The following is a 20,956-nucleotide window of genomic DNA, read 5'->3' as shown; positions in this document are numbered from 1 at the left end:
CATGAGTCACAGGTATCGGCAGGTTTTTGGGTCATACGAAGTGAGCGGCTCTAGTCATGGCCATAAAATTCCTTAAAAGGGTAACTAACATTTGCAATATTCTGTATTTAGCTTTTCTAGCCCCTGTTCAGCACTACCGATTGGTTTATGTGTGGGACTTAAAAGTAGCACTCCCATCAAATTTTTTATCCTCTTAATACATTGCACTCATCATATTATACAGCACTGTGCACTTACAATTGCTCACTTTGCCTTTCTACCTAGCTAATTGTTCTCTTTTCCATTAGGTTTATGACATCACATGATTAAAAACTGCCTACCTGAATCCTTCTAAGCTCTATGTAGAAACAGGAGGTCAATTTTCCCTGTATGTGTCATGAGTCACTGCAAAAGTCCCTGACAGGGAGAGGAGGGAGCAGCTGGGTCAGTAGGTGAAGAGGGAAATGATAAGTGCAGGAAAAAAAGAGACTTCCTGTTTCTACATAGAGCAGAGAAAAGAGAAGAATTATTTGGCTAGAAAGGCAAAATGAGCAATTGTAAGTACACAGTGCTGTATAATATGATGACTGCAATATATTAAGAAGAAGATAAAAAGTTCAATCGAAGTGATCTCAAATAGCAGAAGGGCTCTGCTTATAACTGAGCACGTGCAAAGCGGTCTACAGACTCATTGGTTATATTGAGCACTTCTGCCCCTTGGTTAGAGCAATGAGTGGGAATCTTAGAACCAAGATCGCCATGGATCAATAGTACTGAACATGGTCTACAACACAGCAAAAATTATTTAAAAATGTAGTTGTCGTTTAGAAGAAGAATTGCAGTTCCAGACACAACCCAAATACAAGAGTGGTGCTCAAAAATATCTGACGAGAAGTCATCTCAGTATGACCCATCCTACAATTACTGGAAAATGTTTATCGCCTTGGTGTTAGCCATCCATCATCACAATAAGTGCCATTTTGGAAGTCTGAATGTTCTTCTGTTTTCATGCAAAGATTCTATGTCCCATGAGGGAACGCTTCCATGACTCAGAACCTGATTTGGCAGTTTGTGTACAAGCATTTGTATGCCGCCTGCAATCGGCTCTGTATGACTCTCCCTCACCTTGAGGGGCTCAGTGAAGCATTTACGGAATGACAAATTATTTCCTATTCCCTGTATGCACCAGGCTCGTCTGCAGTGCTCTGATGCCTAATGAAGCATATTGGAGATCTGTAGGTATTGTGATAAGGTTTTACCCTCATTATGAATAATAATATTGTAGAGCAGGGTTGATTATCCATTATAAAGAATACCCAGGTGGGTGCCAAGGTACAGTTGTGGCCTTTTCAATATTATTAAAACGATTAATTTATCTCAACGATCCTTTTCCATATTCCCCTTTTAGGGCATATTGATGTAGGTTTCTGTGCCCTCCTCCCCCAGAGCTGGCATGCTATTCAGTTCAATGACCATATGTAATACCACATTTCTCCTATAGTGGTCACTGGAGGCAAAATAAGCAGACAACGGCCTCATATACTCTATTGGAGGCAAGATCTATGCCGATTGACTAACCAATGTGACAACTGATCTTAGATTAGCTCAGAGCCACCATATTGATTGGGACCGCCATTTCACCTTTAAGACTCAACACGCCACGTATAAGTGTAGTTCCCATGCATGAGCACAGCCTTCTCCATTAAAGGGTAACTAACGTTACCAAGTTTTGAGACATTTTTATCTAAGTTTTGGTTTTGAGACCTCCTCTGATCAGTCAAAGAAAGGGGTAGAAGTGCCCATTTATCCTTGAGCTTGACCAAAGTAGTGTATGAGCTCAATAGAAAGTCTTGGTAATGTAAGGAAGGATTCAGCTGGACAGGTCCTAAATGGGAGATATGTGCCACCTAGGTGGTTGGCTTCAGTAATATGGAGCCTGGAAAAGCAGACTCCAGCACCATTAATGCTGAGAAAAAAATTTTAATGGGCAAAGATTTTGGGTCCGGATTTTAGGAACAGCTAGAAGAGTTGGGTGGGACTGGCTACTCCCTTATCGCCCATCGAGGTTTTTCAGACCATTTAAAAGGCATCTGAGCTGTCTCAGATGTAGTCTGTGTGTGGAAGGATGGAAGGTCTTTAATGGTGGTTAACCTAAGTGGGTGAGCCATATTTGCTAGTGCATGATCTGTTCTGTAGAAGTTCACAATTGCACGGAACAGCTGTCGTCCTGATTTTGTATCCAGAAAAAAAACTCTCCTGCCTCTGCTATTTTAAGATGTCCGAATAAAGCATTGGAATTTTAAGACGGTGAGTGCCATCTACTCTCTTTTTTTCATATATGTATGCTGCAAAACTAGGGACTTTTTGTGGATGTGCACCCGGTCTATTTGAGATAGGTGTCTCTCAGTAGTCACGTTTGTGCGGTACTTGTTATCACGGAGTATACAGGGGCTGTGCCGCATTCTATTTTCTTTTGTGTGGACTTTTTTTATGTTATACCTTTGTGCCCGGAAGGGGCTGTTTTGATTTTGATTTTGCTGAAGTTTATGAACACAATAAGCTTTACCGGCTTGAACACGATCGCATTGACTTTGTATACCTGAATCACTGCCACGAAGCAAGTGAATCCTCACAATACATACGTGCTCATGCTGAAGGATGAGATGCATGCTTTTCCCCATTCTTCAAGTTACTAGTGGAGATCTTAAGGGTGTGTGCACACGCTGCGGATTCTGCTGCGGATCCGCAGCGGATTTGGACAGTGCGGATCCGCGGTGTACAGTACCATTATTCCCTATGGGAAATGGAAACCGCTGTGCAGACGCTGCGGAATTTTCCACGCGGATTATCTGCGGTTTCTAATTCTTTCTGCGGATTCCTATCTCCTCCATTGTGATTCCGCAGCGTGTGCACGTACCCTAAAACCTGGACTCTCAAATATCAAAGAGTAAACTGTAGTTACAGCATATCAAAACTACTGAACTTTACTTACAACATATCAAAACTTTTTTTGTAAAAAGTTTAATTATCCTTTAAAGTCTGTGGATGTTATGGAAAAAGTCAAGTCCAAGAGTTCGTGGCCACCTCTTCAGATGGATAGAATCACAGGACTGCCTTGTACCAACCCTAAAATCCAGTTCTGGAAGAGACGACCCTTAAGTTCAGTAAATACATTAAAAAAAAAATCAGTAAATCTATATTTTTTGCTTAGCTGTAACTCTGGGGAAGCTGGGCCCTGTGACACTGATATTGATGCCAATTCAGCATAGTAAGGAGACATAAGGGCACTTAATATTGGGCTGCGTTTCTGGGGGCTTAATAAAGAAAGTATGGCGGCTCTCTCCCAGAAAGAATGCCACTCTCATCAATGAGATGCACCTAGTCTGCAATTTAGTCTCATTAAAGTGATCAAAATCAAGCACATTCCAGTGGCACTCTTTTTTCTTATCTCAAACCACCCCTTTAAATTTGATGTACTTGTGGCGCCCCTGAGGCTCAGTCGCCACAGAGGCACTGCACCTCCTCCTGAGGTGTGGTACCCCACCATCCAGGTAAGGTGGAGACTCCCAACCACACTCCAACACCTGCACCCCCACACCACAAAGTAGTGTTTCAAAGCACCTTTGGCAGCCCCCTGCTAGGAGTATAGCAAAGCACCCATTGGTGGCTCCCTGCTTGGAACACAAAACGTGCTGGGAGGTGGGTGGAGTTAGTATATATTACAAAGAGCGGGAAGAGTTTAGGATTTTCATTCATTTCAGGCAGTCATTCAGTCACTGAGAGTGAGTGAGGATGCAGAAGGACAGAGAGTGAGACAGAGAAGATCCCCGGGAGAGGGATGGATGAAGGAAGTGCTGCAGCAGGCCACAGTGATCTGGGTCTGCTGGCACAGGAAAGAGACATAGAAAGGAAACCTGATTTTTCCATAGAAAGAAAGGATTAGTACGGAACGTGAGGAGTAAGAGAGAACAGAGGACGTGGGTTAGAGAAGAACCCTTCCTAGAAGTTCTAAGCGCAAGGTCGGGGTCCGGTCCCCGAGGTTGTATGGATACTAATGATCCTGCAGCAGACACCGGAGGAGTAGAAGTTAACAATACTTTATTCCCACATCAGACTTGGGAGCACAACAGCATTAGAGAAGTGAGCCGGGACTAGGAAGCAAGAAGTCCCCGAAGCTGGCTACTGCTGTCTGCCGTACAAGGAAAGTTCATAAGAACATTGGACAGGAGGAACTCCAGTGTAACTCAGTACTAGGAGTACTTAATGTAAAGGCGCTATAAGAGGAGACGTTCAGAAAGGCACATGTTGGCGGAGTGATGGAAAGGAGTATTCCATCTGGCCTGGAGGTTGACTGAGTCCCTGACCCAGAGGACACGGCACGGAGGCAGGCACCTGTTTGCACAACAGACTGTGATTAAAGCTTTGGAACTACATGCCCTGGTGTCCTCCACTTATTCCTGCACCAGCACACCCGGCACTGCTACATCTTGGTGCCCGACATTGCCGAACCTACGCCTTCCCTTGGCCTCTACATCTACACTGCCCTGGGACTACAGCTCCACCTGTGGGGAGCTATAACATCTCTGCTGCACCATACCATCAGTCCCAGAGGATCTGCATGCAGCGTCGGCTTAACATCTCCCTTGCCGAACACCACAGGTGGCGTCACAAACTATTCAATTAGTCAACTACATTCCACCATTCAATCCCACTTTTTACATTGGGCGCCCAGGGCCATGGACCGGGTCACCGCTGCTGTGACATTCCCATCTGAGAGACCGGCCCGGTACCGAGTACCCCACAGCCCTGGGTGGGCGACCCATACTTTTCTACAGTACATCAGACAATCTGGTTCATACCGCTTCATGTTAATGTATGTTTTAATTTCATTTGCAGGATTCACATACATTTATTTTAATATGGAGTAGCGTACAAGAAGAAATAAATTACAACAGCCCTTTACTTCCCCCCTGCTAATGTCAGCTATAGGTTCAGATAAATTGAAAGAGAAGGAGAGCAAGAGAATAACTTGAAATATTGATCCCTAATTGGGAATCATTTGTCTGTGAGTCTATGGAAAGAACATGCTTGCTAATCAAAACCTGTGATTACAGCAGCCTCTGCAATGACCTAACCCCTTTACATCACAGCTAATTTACATATCCATTTTTTCCTCCTCTTCTTCCCAGAGCCATAGCTCTTTTACTTTTCTGTCCATATAGACAATATGAGGGCTTGTTTTTTGCAGGACGAGTTGTACTTTTGAATGACGCCATTCATTTTACCACATAGTTTACTGGAAAATGAGAAAAAAAATTACAAGTGTGGTGAAATTGTGAAAAAAACCCAGAAATTCTGACATTGTTTTATTCGGAATTGTTTTTACATTTTGTGGTAAAAATGACCATGCAATATGATTCTCCTCATCAATACAATTTTGGCGATACCCAACATGTCCAGTTTTTTTTTAAATTATTTTAGTGATGGAAATAAAAATCAGAAGTTTGCAAAAAAAAAAAAAATTTGGGGAGAGGATGTGTCGCCATTTTCTGAGACCTTTAACAATTTTCTTTTTTTGGCCGATGGAGAAGTGTCATGGATAATGTTTTGCGGGGCAAGATGATGTTTTTATTAGTACCATTTTGGGATAGATGTGACTTTTTTTAATCATTTGTTACAGCCTTTTTTGTGGAATTGCAGCAGTCAAAAAAAGAGTAATTTTGACGTTCTTGAATTTTGTCCGTTTACGGTGGTTTACCGATTGGGTAAATTTTTTCAATTTGATAGATTGGACTCTTCTGAACACAGCAATATTATTAATATATTTTCAATGGGGAAAAATGGGTCGATTTGAACTTTTAGTTTTTTTTTTTATTTAATATTTTTTAAAAGTTTTTTTTTGTTACTTTTCACTGTTATCGTCGGATCGCTTGCGCACTATACAGCGATGCGACGGCAGAAATCACAGCACCCTTTGAAGACCGGCCACAGGCAGGTGAATTGGAAAGAAGGAAAGAAAAATGAATCTCACCTTATTAGCAGCATCCATAAACTTGACTCCTTTGTAAGAAACTGACAGAATTATAGTCGGGACCTTCTTCATTTGTTCTGTCGATTTCTGAGAATGCAGAAAATTACAGTCAAATTCTGAAGTCAAATAAAACACGACAATGGTATAAGAGTACAGAATGTGCACAGTAGCGTTTTTAACCCCAGCACCAATGTATAGGAGACCTATGGTCTATCAGAAAAGAGGAGAATAACCACCAAAGTGCAGAATAACTGGCCGGATGAATGTTGGAAAAGTCATTTATGCTAAGGGATTAATTGTCTACGCAGCAAGTCAGGTTTGATGTTCGAGTGGTTCAAACATACTAATTGTCTCTTCAGAGAGGAAGAGGACTTAAACTCTAGTCTGACCTATTGGAAGAAGCAATCCTAAAAGTCAATATCAACCCTCTAATGAGACTTGCTGTATAACTTGGAATAAAAGCCAAATCAGAAACTCAATTTGCAGATACGTGTTTTGGGGTGTTTGCCCCTCCTCAGTGAAAAGCATGAGATCTTGAGTAGGTAGTATGAGATGCCTCTGTCTGAGGTTCTAAGGGGTGACGACTCTATTTGTGGAGAGTGATATGGCATGGTTCAGATAATGATGTTTTATCCACCTTTACATATTGGAGATGGCAAGGAAGGGTTCAAATAATCACTTTTGGTATACACTACTGATATAACCCTATGACCGCAGCTGTTTCTGTGATCCAACAGCAAAAAGGCTCAAGAAACATGGAATAAAAAGGAATACTTGAGACCCTTCAGAAAACACATTACACATAGAGAGATCCCAAAATATTGGTTGGAAAGAGATGCAAACAATGCATAGTGCAGCAAATAGAGACAAATCAGGCCTCTCAAGTAGAAGATCACAACCAGACACTCATCCAATCTAATGGTCACTGTCGTTTCAACAAAGCATGTATAAATGCATAGAAGAAACAAATTTAATAACTATCATATCATAAAAATGTGCCTTTCTCCACTTATGAGCCACTTTTTTTCTCCTACCACCACTTATTCTTCAGTCTGAAAAACTGTCAAAAATCCATCTTGCTCAAGACAAGATGAACTGACAGCTTTCTGAGGGATCGGATGCATAATAAAGTCTATGTAGAGGCGAAGAGGGATGAGCTGGTTGAAAAACACAGGGCAGAGAGAGACAGACAGATCGTGCTGCTGTTTTTTTAGAAAGTAAGATACCAGATGAAAAGACATAGAGGCTACCTGGACTCCAAAGACAAAACAACAGTGACATCAAGTAGGAACAAAGGTTCAACAGAAATCTGCATACAAGAGAAAGGAAATACTGTTGCAATGTATTAGCATTATAGAGGCATGAGTCCAGGAGGCCACTAGCTTGCGCATTTCATGCATGAGCTGTGTCCATCTGGGCTTACTCCTGCTACATCCTCTCTTGATTTTTGATTGACAGTGGAGACCAGAAATTATGTCGGGCAGCAGAACCTTTTGTTTGCACTATAAATCAAAAAGTGGGAGCGGCACTGGCACAGAGACGCGGAGAAGAGCCAAATACCACCTGTGGAATGATATGCCCACCACTGCTCTTGCAAGCCTAATTTCCATGAGATTAAAACATGAAGTTTGGCGCAACGAACTCCTGGATAACAACTATATGGGTATCAGAGAAATCCAGGAACCAGGGCACCAGATGTCCTCCCTTTGGTAACTTGATCAGTACAGAAAAATCACAACGTTTTGGCAGCCCAGGACCTTTATTAAGCCATAAAAAAGAGAGATATCTATTGCAAGCGTAACTAAATAAGCACTTGTCACATTCGGACACGGGTAAGTCCGGCGGATAACACAGCAGACAACTACGACGGAATGGAAACGTGGAGAGGAAGACCCTAAATGTAGGGAACAAGGGACTAGACACCTCCTGACAACAACCTGTGCCTGTCCCTAAACTCTCCTAATGCCCTATGTGGGTCCTTCCCCCTACCGTCTTGTGCCCTGTCCCTGATTGTCTCCTCAATGTACACTGGCTAGTGCACTGGCCAGCAAGGACACTAGCATCACCACTGGAGATGGTAAAACATAGGGGAAGAGACAAATATAGGAGGGAAAAAGAAGAAGGGACAGAATACTCAGCTTCAGGCTCTGCTGCCAAGCACCACAGCAGCATAAAAGCAGCACCTGGAATCTGAACTTCAAAACCACCGATACAAGAGAGCTCCCCTCACTCCAGGCTGGTCTTCACAGAATAACGCTATTATCGACAATCAGCGGATGGGTCATATGACTATTTTAAGGAAGGTGGGAATGGTTACCAACCAACATCAGCTGACCATCCTAAAAGAAGCTGCCAGCAAGATACTGTCATTAATTCTTGCTGGACCAAAAGAAGAAAACAGCATTTAAATTATAGTAGAACCAGAGCTGCCTTGAATCCCATAAAGAATCGTGACAGTAGTGTTACAAATGTGATCCCTTCCCTATCCTATCCTACAGTTCCCAGCTACATCCTTACCTCTAGGTTCCCTTTAAATATACTACACAAACTGGGAATCACAAGTTATTTGTGAATTTTTAGAGAAAACACGCTTGCAGATAAAGTCCTGTGATTACAGCAGCATTGACACAAACAACCTTTAGGATTATACTAAGATAGGAGAGGGGATTAGTTATAATATGACCTGCAGAAACAAGAGCCGGGGCCCAGACTACAGCTCCAATATATCTGTAACAAGGCAGACACCGATAACAACATCCTGTTAATGAATCGGGAAGAAGGAGAGGTCGGCGGCACTGTCAGATGAGCTTTCAAAAGAAATGCTACACAAAGGTTTTTTAAATGAGGATGTAAAGGAGCAGAAAAGTTTTCATTTTTATAAGGAACAATGCTTGAAGTCAGCTTCTTATATCATTAGAAATCGCACAATCACATTCACAGGAGCTAAAAACTTCTTTGTGATTTATATAGTGTCTAATGTTCTTCAGAGGTTGTGGTTACAATATATTCCACCACAATGGTGGCCCTCCCCCGAGGGACACAATCTAATTTACCTGACTCAAATATACACACACATATTCTATTTTAATAAGAAACCAATTATCTGAGAATATTTTTGGAATTTGGTGGTAGGGATATGAGTAATATAGAATTTGCACTCTGGGATGTCTCAGCTTTGAGGTCATTATGTCATGTTTGAGGGTCATCAAGTCTTGAGTTCTGCAGGGGCTTTTCAGTACATAAATAATGTAATCAAATTTGCTTTATTTGAGGTTGCATTACTACAAAAAGAAGACACTATTCGGTTCCTGGCTCTTAAAGCACTATTCCTTGTACAAGGCACTTGCGAAAGTCTTATTGGCTCCCAAAACAAATCATGGTAGCTATTATTAATTGTATGTAATCAGAAGATGGTCCATAAATTTCTGGTTCCTCTTCAGCTCCAGAAGTCAGCACATTGGGTGCTGACACCATTCAGCATCCTGACCTAGCCTACTACTTACCAACATCTCCAGTCTCGCTCAGGAAAGTCCCCAACACTCCAAAAAAAACAAAACAATGCAACCTGCAACCTGGGCAGCCGCAAAGGGGTCCAAGAGGTAATGGGGCCACATATTGTACCTTCAAAGCAGGTGGAATTGTGCATTATGATGAGCTATTGTTCTGCAAAGGCGTCCATATATTGTTATCGCACAGGGACCTCTTCTGTATGTGTCCACTCCTGCACCTAACCCACCCAGGACTTCAGAATTGAGACATGTAGATAAGAAGAGCAGACTGTCAGTCGTTACATGTCTCACACTGGAAACTCTCCTTTCATTTACAATAATCTCTGGAGGCAGATTCTCTGTGAGATCTATGTCCAGCCCATAGATCTTAACAGCTCATTTACATATTAAGAAAAATGAGGATTTCTCCGGATTAAGACATCGGATTGCAGATATCAAGGTATCATTTTATTCAACTTTATGATCTACAGGCCTATATAGATGGCGTAGGAGGGTTGATTCTACTGACAGATGCCCTTTAAATGCTCCTCCAAAATAGTTATATCAGTTAGTACCCTTTACATCATAACCATAGTTTTGTTTTTTTTGGACTACCATAAGGGCTCGTTCACACGTTGCGTTGTTGCTCCGGAAAGAAAAGAAATTTGCATTTTACTGTACGAGCAAAGTGAGATTTCTGAAATTTCATGCACACGCTGTTTTATATTTCTTTGCAGCTTTTTTATTTTCAATTCTGCAGCATGTCAACTTTTGCAGCGTTTTTCATACATTCAAATGAACGGTAAAAAATATGCACGCAAAAACAAGTAAAAAATGAGTGGAAAACGTGTCTTTTGTGCTTTTTTTGTGCCAACACTCAGGTTTTTTGCAACAGATGTGCTGGAAATCCTCAGCGTGTGCACATAGCTGCTGGAAATCCTCAGCGTGTGCACATATCATACAGCATTTAGAATCGAACATGGCAATCACTTTAATATTTATTAAGTAACAGTTAAAATTATACTAATATTAATTATATTAATAAAGAATAAAAACTGAAAAAAAAATTCTCCTAGCGGTGCCAAAAGACAAATTGTATTCTGAGTGGAGCTCCATCTTTAATGCGCAAGGACTAATCAAGATCATTTGTCTGAATTAATCTTATGAAAAGAAAAACAGATCTCTCCGGGGTTCTGTATTATGGGATGTCACCTGCTAAAACCTCCGGCGAGCCTTGTTTCTATTCAATCTCAGGCTTTAATAAACCCACCGGATGCTTTTCCCTCAAAGGAGCGAAGCATGAAAGTAATAGTGTATGGCTCTATAATGAAAATCAATGCGTTTATAGCGCTTTGAAAAGAAAAAGGGCCTGTGCTTGAACCCCGTTTGGGAATTGTCATGAGATACATTGATTTTTTCTTAATTTTGCAACAGCGGCCAATTGTCTCCATTTCTCAAAGTCACCGGAGTACTGAGGCTGGTCTTCACTTCAATCTTTTCGTAAGAATGGCGGGTGGCTCTGTATATATTATGTAAGAGAAAGACGTCTGTATAATAGGACAGGAGCTGACTGACTGTTCTTTTGCTTCCCTTTATGTTCAAGAAAAGCAGTAGGTATCTTCGAACTGGATGTCTTGCAACCATTGCATGTCCAACAGGTTCTGACCTATCAAGATACTGCCATGGACCCTATAGAGAGACCAGTGGTGTGCAAACCATAGAAGCAGTGTCCGAAGGAGCCTATGGGGAAAGGGGACCCATTCCAGGTTGCCCATTGGTGAAAACCTTTAGGCTAAATTCACATTCAGGAAACTTAAATTTGCTAACCTAGAGATTAGTTAGTGTAAATGTCTCCATAGGGCACCAATAACTTAAATATCACTGAAAGAAAGAAAAGAAAAATGGGTGCCAAGTATAATAGACCAAATGATCAAAAAAATGCATATAAATATAAAATATAAATATATAAAATACCAATAATTCCAGAGAAACAAAGATTAAAATTGGTGGGTGAGTCTCAGTGGGAACCCCAAGGTAACTGGTACAGAACACAGAATACTTTGTCATATGTAAAATAAAATAGTGCCCATAAATCATAATCAATAGTATGTAGTCATGGACATATATAAAAAGTGTCTGTACAAAAAAAGTCAATAAAAAGTACAAAGTAATTGAAACAAGTGTGAGATAACAAAGGGGCTCACACATCGACACGCGTTTCTCTGTTTATTCATCAGGGGTCAAAATTCACATTCAACTTAAGGGCCAAATGCTCTGCAGGTCTACTGACCCAAACCAAAAGTTTCACATATGCTTATGAGACTACTAGTTCAAGTCAAGAGATCTCTGCTGCTTGTCATGATCCAGGCTGGATCTGACAAGTTAAATGGACAAAGTGAACTTTTTTTCCTTTGACTTGGTGCCAAAGTGGTGTGATTGCCCCCGGTGGCCATTAGAATTATTACACGTGGTGTCGTTCATTCTAAGTTGCCCCGGTGGTGGTGAGCGGTAGTGCACTTTAGTTTCTTTGGTTTAATGTGCACATAATTATAAATCAGGTGTGAGGCTCTATAAAAGAGAGCCAGGTGTGTTCAATCACTGTTGGTGATATTGTGAGTTAGTCATTCTCAAGGAAGCCTGGGTAAAAGGAGCTGAATGAGAGTCCTGGGCAGCCCAGCCAGAGGGGTTGAGTCAGCTATGGAGTCTACATGGAGGGCTGGCATGGCGTGGTGGAGTCGCAGTTTAAGGTGTCAGCAGGAGGTGCTTGCATGGCTTGGTGGAGTGGCGACGATGGTGAGAGTTGCACTCAGCATGCTGGACTTGGTTGCTGAAAACTGGACTCAAGCATGCTGGACTTTTTGGCAGAAGCTGGACTCATCTTTGGGACTCTGTTTACTGGGCAGCTGCAACTGGTGGTGGACTCTGCTCCAAGGCTGCACTATGGTGATGGATCCGGTTATGGTGATGGATCCGGGTGGAGGAGAAGATGCACGCAGGTGGTGGGCTCTGTTGCTAGGAGCGTACGCAACAGAGCAAAGCTAAGTGGTGTTCCCCCTGTATTGTCATTTTCCATTGTGTGTGTTTAGTGCAGTGGTGGGATTAGTTTCCGCACCGACCAATTCCCTAGTGAGGGTTTAGGGTCAGGGCGAGTCAGGGTTTTAAGGTTCCTATGCGTCGCTTGGTGCGGAACCGGCATAGGGAACGTTAGGAGTGCAGGGACTCTGGCTCAGGGGAGTGCAGGAGGTCTCCACGTCCCTATTCCCTATCGCAGGGCCCACCATTGTTAATGTTACCCAGGTTCCCCTTTATTTAAATTCGCCTTACTGGAGGCGGGGTTTCCAGACTATTGTATAAATATGTGTAATACCTAAATTCGCCAGTTGGAGGCGGTGTATCCAGCTGCACGTCTTATTATTTAAATTCGCCCAACCGGAGGTGGTGTATCCAGGGTCACGTGTGTCATATGGGTTCGCCTTGCGGTACTCGCTGCATCCAGACACGTGAATGTGACACTGGTATTTCAGGTCAACAGACCAAAAGTCGGGGCAGTAATTATAATACAGGTGTAAAAATGTGCCGGTATTCCATTTGTGCGAATGGGATCGAGCAAACAATCAGATGATAAATGTACTTTAGCCATGAAAAGATATCATTGTCAACTTTTCTGGAATGTCCGGAACGCTCCAGCGATAAGGTGGATATCTCCAGGACTCCCAGGGAAAGATCTCCAAAAATCTTTTTGAGAAACAGAGCTAACTGATTTCTTGCGTGCGTAAGGCTTTGATGCCTCGTGTTGGGATGGAGCCTCGATATCTACATGGACATCCAAGTAGTGGATACGATACATGTAGGAGGCATAACCTGAAAAGGGGGTTTCTTTGATGCCATCTTCAGCAATTTGGTAGATATGTGAAAAAAGAGTGATGCCCTCAGGTGTGTTAAAGGACTAAGGAGACAATTCAGTTCTGGCATAAAACTGCTTGAAATGTGGCAAAATCTTTATGCAACTCGTAGTTGGTGTTTTTACACCGCAAGTGGCCAGCTCCACCATCGTTTTGAAAAGCGTGCAACGTTCGGCCAGTGCACACACCAAATTCATCATAATTAACGTCTCAAAGTGACACATGGTGTATCTTACTCCAGCGTACACTTCATCAAGACTAGTGTACAAATCGCCAGTTTTGATGTTTCGGGGCTTAAAGGGGATGTCCAGTCTTGAGACTGAAGCCTGTAGTCACTCTATGTGACTGTGGAATTGTGAATTCTCAGCGAATGCTCAGTACGCGCTGTCAGGACTCTCTGGTACCGACATCGTGAACGGCAGTCATGTACCTACAATTTTGCACATTGCATACTTCCGGATACATTACGATTACACGTGTCCGGCATAGCAAAATTCAACGAGCGAGGCCGCGCATGATCATATTTATGCAAATGACTAAATGACTTAGGCTGGTTTCACATTAGCGCTTTTTAAGCGCACGCACGGCCGGGGGTAGCTCCGCCCCCGAGCCGGCTCTCTGCCCGGCGTGCCCGCCCCTTGCTTGTAGCGCCGCCTCCTAGCGGACAGCGGCGCCTGCGATCGGCGCACCCTATCTTTAGCATAGGGTGCGCAGATCGTGCGCAGGCCGTGCGCTAGTTGCGCTTTGACCTGCGCTGCGCACTTTTGACGGTGCGCCGTGCGCGCCAAAATCCGAAAAGTTCGATTTTGGCGCGCACGGCGCTACCCCCGGCCGTGCGTGCGCTTAAAAAGCGCTAATGTGAAACCAGCCTTAGCGCTGCGGAATATGCTAACGCTAGATATAGAAAATAAAAAATAAAGATTATTATTATTATTATTATTATTACTTACGGTTACTTGTCCGTCCACTCCTGACGTTGGAGAATCCTAACAGTAAGCAGTGTGCACGCTGCGAGGATACACAAGTCTGCAGTCACAGAGAGTAACTGAAGACTTGAACCCTAAGCCTGGACAACCCCAACTCCTAAAAGAGGACAGGAGGACAATTTGTATGTTGTTTCGGGGACCTCTGTTCTTTATATACACCCCTGAGAAAGATCAAGGGGAAACCAAGCATATTCTATACCAAATACTTAAGGAGAGATTTATCACAATGAGTTCACCTCTTTTCTAATATTTACTGGAAGGGACCCTTGGTGGCACCGCTTGTTGGGGCACTCTGATTGTAGCTGTCACTGACGGTGGGACCCTTCTGGCTGTTATTATAACAAATCTGGATATTCTGGAGATCGAGGGGTCCTTTGATTTTTTTTTCTATAAGTATAACTACGTGTGATTTTTAAAAACAGTTTAATATTTGTGGCTTTCATCTTCACAGATGACCTCTGATATTTTGTTCTCGCACCTAATCTTTTCGAAAAGAGCAAAAAAAGGTGCGAAACACAACACAGTTGTCAATCCATCAAAATAGAAATCAGGTCATCCGCTACCAAAAATCCTGAGTAATGGCATAGCAACCAAAGAGATTGGAAATTATAAAAATGTATTTATATTTGGAAGGGGAGTACTATGAGCCAAAAAAACATCAATCGCAGCTCCAAGGACCGATAATAAATACTATATCTACGTTACATGCATGAATGAAGAGGCTGTAGCAAGGGCAACTAGGGAATAAGTACAGTTTGCCTTCCTAGCCCCATATCTATAAAACTTAGCCCATGCAGTTGGGCCAGGTGGGCACTCACCTGGAACTGAGCACCTACAGAAAGTGCAACCTCCAAAGCTTCACCGTTGCTCAGTATTTCCCAAAATTTGTCTTAGCCATTTTAATGCGACATTTGTCATTGTGCCACCCCACTTATTTATGTTGTCAATTTATTATAGGGGGTCCGCATATCCTACGTTTTTTTTATGGGTTTTCTGGCCAAATCAAAATATACTGCTCAAAAAAATAAATGGAACACTATTCCATTTGCAACAGGCTGTTTGTGCTCCCTTTATTTCTTTGAGCAGTATACTGTATATTAACCTACATGTGATAAAAAATTACCGATCTAAATAGTTAGTAGATAGCGATCACCATTTAGGATATCCACTAAGTATTTCTTTCAGTAAATTCTTATATTTGTTATTTGATAACCTACAAAAGTTTAAATAACCACTCAAAAGTCAATAGAAAAATACATAATTTTATTGACTATATAAGATGTAAAAAAAAAAAAAAAAATATGTATTTAATTGTATTTTTCAATTAATTACCTGTATTACACATAGTGTAATACTGGCCATGAATGTCGCCCCCTTATCTGATGTTTTTTCATGAAATTTGGTTCTTTGTTGCCCCCTATATATTTTATTTAATTTTTTTTTATATATTTTATATTCAATAAAATGATGTATTTATTTTGGAGTGGTTATTCGACATTTTGTAGGTTATCAAATAAATATATAGTTAAATAGGCTCTAACTAGTAAGTAAGCTGCTGCATCTTGGGTCACAGTTTCCTTGCTTTTCTATCCCGTGCCCAACATGGGACAACTTTTCCTGTGTCAGCATATTATCTGAGTCATGCGTGAAGGGGGCTGGTTGATGACTTATTTGAATAGCTAAGTCAGGCCCCTGCTCTGTGTACACATCATCTATGACACAGAAGGGGGCTGGCTTACCACAAGACCTATGAGTGGCTATTGTGCCATGTTTCCACTGATGGACTTTATTTAACGTAGACTATCAAAATGAGTTAGTTGGGTGTCCAAGCATAAGACTATGAAGTCAAGGTGTTATGGGCTTGATGGAATGCTCCAGTTTTCATCAGAGTTCCCCTTCATTGATCATAATCATCTTCGAAAAATATTGTGAACAGAACTGAGTGTTACTGTCCCATCAATGTTCTCTTTGCCCAGTGCTTCCATCCAAGCAGCTTGGGGTATGCCAACTCTAATGGTGTTATTCTACACTTTTCCCATGCTACAGGACCTGGTGGGAGGCCATAGATGAGACAATTACTGAAGGCCCAAGTCATTGTAGCTAGGTTGTTCTTCACGTAGGACCAACTGACTAAAACTTGATGGCCTCTTGGCACCTTGCCAAAACACAGTTTCTGGGGTACATGAGACAAAAATGTTTCCTAAATGAGTTTCTTGCACACATAAATGTTGTACCTCGCCTAAAAGTCAAAGAACCTTAGGCCAGATCTAACCCAACTGTATTACCGTGGGTCAAAAGTGGATTCCGGAACATCAGACTAACCCATTTTAGAAGGAGAAACAATATGGCCAGTGGTGTAACGTGAAGCTTATGGGCTCCAATGCAAAACCTCCAACAGGGCCCCCAACTATAACTGGTCTTTGGCAGTATTTCTCCTCTCAACGAGCCAAAAGTCTTGTTTGGGGCTATCTAGACTTCAGGACCCACTACACCCATTATACAGGGTGGGCAATTTATATGGATACACCCGGGTGGGTCATTTATATGGATAAACCTAAATTAAATGGGAATGGTTGGTGATATCAACTTCCTGTTTGTGGCACAGTAGTATATGGGAGGGGGAAAACTTTTCAAGATGGGTGGTGACCATGGTGGCCATTTTGAAGTTGGCCATTTTGGATTGCATCTTTATAAATGGCCCACTCAGGTGCATCCATATAAATGGCCCACCCTGTAGTTACACTCCTGAACATAGCCATTAGTGTGCCATGTGATACAACTTCTTGTTGGTGGGGAATTCCTACATGTTCCCTTTATAGTCATCTCAGTGCAAAATAAATCAACTATTTCCCCGGCAACAAAATTCTACAAATGATGAGAAAAATATCAACTGATTTCAGCAGTCAAGGAAAATAAATGCCTCCCTGCAGGTTTATTTTCTATTTGCTTTGTAATGATAATTGTGTTAGTTCAGTTCCAGTAAAAAAAAAAAAAGCAGAAGTGAGAACACAATTCATACGTTTCTAACAAATCCAACAATACTCCAAAAGGTGCAACACGCCATGTATGCAATACAGGATATATTCAGATGGGATCATATTATGCAAAATAGCAAAACAATTTGAGCTGCAGAAAACGCATATGACAGAATTATAGACACCCGGACCATGGATTACGCAAATTTGCATTACATGGACTTTTTGTTATAAATTTTTTATCAATTTTGGCAGTTTTGCCAGGTGGATTGTTTACAAACCCAAGACAATCAAAAGAGAGCACTAAGGCCAAAATTAGGCATCCGTGAAAAAAAAGTACTAGTAGAGACAACAATGTCCTGAGTAGCTGCCGGTCTCCCAATCCAGACTCAAAAGCTTCATACTTACCTATGAGCCTGTTGAGTTTGGGTCTGGAGACATGCGGTCAGTCCGGACAATGCGGTTTATACTCGGCCTAAAGCTATCCCTATCTGGTTGGATGTTTTACCAATGCCGATAATCATCAAATACTCGTTCACGATCATTGACCTATATAAACAGGTCAGTTATCTGCCGCCAAATACCGTACTTGTTTTTCGGCTGATCTCATCTTTTATGCATCAGATGCATATCTTCTTGCATAAGCTTGAGAAGTGTTGTGTAAAATAGGACAACTGTATTAAATGGATTGTCCAGGATTAGAAAAAAAAATTGAACCAAAAATTGGGAATGTAATGTTTTGACCCCTTAGAAGCATCCACCATACATTTACGGCAGAGGTGAGCACTCGAGTGTAACCTATGCGATCAGAGCCAGCTCCTATCGCAGCCGTTGAACCAGTTAGCTGCCTCTGTCAATCGTGACAGCAGTATATAAGCTGTTGGGAAAAGAGATATATTCATGGGCTGTGGATTGTATTGTTATGGCAGCCATGGTTCTACTAAAAGATTCTGTGTGTATCATGTGTATACTCCAATTTATATATACATTTTACAATAGAACATGATATTAAAGTACTGCTGTGTATTGTATAAGCGATGAAGCTATCAGAGGCTAAATCACCCATGGAGAACAAATAAAGAAAGTAAAATATATACATATATATTGTAAGAAAAGAGGAGGTAAGGTCCTGGATGGCAGGTATGTGTTACTAAGATAGTTTTATTTTGACAGGATTTTGGGTCCAGGATTTAGGAATGACCAAATGAACTTGGGTGGGAAAGGTCGCTCTCATACTTCAGTACAGGTCTTAATGGCTTAATAAAATGCACTTGGTCTAGCTCAGGTGGGAGTAGTATGCTGAGGCTGGGGAAACACAGAGATGGTGAATAGTCTCTACTGCAGCCTGAGAGGTTCTTGTAATACCAAGTTGATGAGACCATTTCATTGACTTTCCCTTACCCAGAGAGAGGACTGTTATGTTATTCATTTGTGCTGAAGAGAGGCTGATTTCATTTTGGAGCTATAAAGTTTATGAAAGACAATAAACTTCATTCTGTTTTGACATAAAAACCCTGCGCCTGTGTGCATCCATGCAGTTACCACAGAGCTGAAATCTTCACAATATACATATATATGTTCAAAAACACAGCAACACTTTCCCCAAAAAAATAAACAGTAAAATGTAAATAAATGAACACCTTTGGAATCATTAAGTGTGTAATTGTTCAAAGTAATAAAATATTACAATAGTTATTCCTGAAGGTCAACACCGAAACTAACAACAAAACTTTAAATGGCCTAATTGCTGTTTTTTATGACTTCACCTCTCATAAATAAATGGAATAAAAAAGTTCAGAAAGTCTAGTGGACTCCAAATTGATACCTACCCTCATTTTTGAGCAGGCATCTTGTGTTGACTCTGTTCCTCTCAATTCCTTTATCAGCATTGATCCTAAATACTAAAAAGGAAACAAATTTAGATGGATGATGAAAACGCGCAAAACAACATATAATGGAGTTGTCCGTGTAAGACAGAGTGCGAAGCACTTCAATATATTTCGAAATAAATATGGTGAATGGAATGACGCAACCACTGGAGAAAATCCACTGATTAACAAGACTTAAAAAAAAATGTTTAAATACAACATCTCACATCACGCTGTAATTACAAAATATCGATCATCCCTGCCAGACAGCAAGTCAACTACAGCGCAAACCAAATTGAATTTCAATATTAGTTTCCTTGCTCCATTGAAATTATTTTGCAGGGGGAAAGATATATGGGGGGGGGGAGATTTATCAAATAAAAACGACAAAAAATCAAAACTAGTACAGTTTAAAACAGTGCTGCCATCCATGATGACCAATCAGATTGCAGATGTTATTTTTAATTTTTTTTTTACAGCTAATTATATCGGCGACCTGATTGGTTACTATGGAAAACGGTCCATTTTTCTTCTGCACTAGTTTTTATAAATCTCCCCAATTGTGCAGTCTACAGAACTGACATACCAGTATGTCATAAGTGAAGAGGAAAGACCAGTCACTAAAATTATGTTATCAGCTAACACTAGTGATTATGGCAAAAATGTTTCCATTTATATAAGGTAGATACAGTTTGTGTTACTGTATCATTCATTGCCACAATCCATTTCCTATATTTCAACCCCATTTGTGTCACATATAATATGAAAATAATTAAATTGCTAATTGTAAAATTATATGGTACAGCGATGGGGTCCGCATTTATCCCTTTTTTTGATCAATGTAATTTTTTAAGGAGGAAATTATGTTCAAATGATAACGGATAACATAAAATGATGCCCATCAGCTTTGACAAAACTGCTGTACCTGGGGTCAATCTTAATAAGACATCTTCTGATTTTTTTTTTTCCGTTTTACCTAACACGTAACAAAGTGAAGTAAATATAAGTGCACTATATACCTTTATCATCTCAGACCAGGAACACTGGGGGTGAGCAACGGGTTTTAATATGGGTCCATACTTTCCCCCAAATGGCATGCTCTAAACAAAGAAAAACATACTAGACATTTTCTGAAACTAGACAAACAAAGGAATCCTTTTTTTGATGGATCAAACAAAATTTGTGTAGAAAAATAACAATTACCCTAGAGAATAGGCCTTAAAGCATCTTGCCCCTGTCCATGATTAACATGCATTTCCAATGGTGTACAGTTACTGTTCCATGCTGTGTGACATGACCATTACACAGGCTGACAAATTAAAAATTATAGAATGGCCGCCATTCAGTTGGTTTTTTTTTTTTAATTTTAATCGTAATTAATTTTTTTGTTCTATGTGCATTATCTTTAACAATGAAACTTATAGAGGGGCAGTGCTTTAAAGAATACCATTTTTAAACAAAGGAGTTTTTTTTATTTCTCTGGATATGTATTTTACTTTTTAGTATAATTTTTATACCAATACTGTTGGAATTGACATGTATTTTTGATTTGGACTGAACACCCAATTTCAACAGATTTGACTCTTCCAGAGAAATAAGTTGGTGGTTAGGTTTACCCTTCACAGCAGAGAATCTAAGCAGTGAAAGGTGTTAAAGCAAGAACTTCCCCCCGTATTTTTTTTTTTTCGAAAAATATTCACGCTGTTTTTAAACCCACGTTTTTTTTT

At 40.9% G+C, this 20,956-nt stretch overlaps 1 protein-coding gene across 4 annotated transcripts in view; it reads right to left on the bottom strand.

The window, feature by feature from the left end:
- ANKS1B (ankyrin repeat and sterile alpha motif domain containing 1B) overlaps positions 1-20,956 on the bottom strand; it is a 113,563-nt gene that overhangs the window by 7,982 nt on the left and 84,625 nt on the right. For 2 of the 4 annotated variants that reach the window (XM_073567845.1, XM_073567844.1), the window contains exons 4-6: positions 20,249-20,329; positions 19,191-19,262; positions 6,011-6,097 (exon numbers count right to left, since the gene is read on the bottom strand). In XM_073567845.1, the coding sequence (XP_073423946.1) occupies positions 6,011-6,097; positions 19,191-19,262; positions 20,249-20,329 (240 nt within the window). The remainder of the gene's footprint in view (positions 1-6,010; positions 6,098-19,190; positions 19,263-20,248; positions 20,330-20,956) is intronic. The other 2 variants (XM_073567847.1, XM_073567846.1) reach the window with 1 other exon arrangement.

The sequence above is a fragment of the Dendrobates tinctorius genome, unplaced genomic scaffold, assembly GCF_039654945.1.
Source record: "Dendrobates tinctorius isolate UK_male_01 unplaced genomic scaffold, ASM3965494v1 ptg000020l, whole genome shotgun sequence".
Taxonomy (NCBI): domain Eukaryota; kingdom Metazoa; phylum Chordata; class Amphibia; order Anura; family Dendrobatidae; genus Dendrobates; species Dendrobates tinctorius.
Note: the sequence above shows the minus strand (reverse complement) of the source record. Positions and strands in the feature narration are given on the sequence as shown.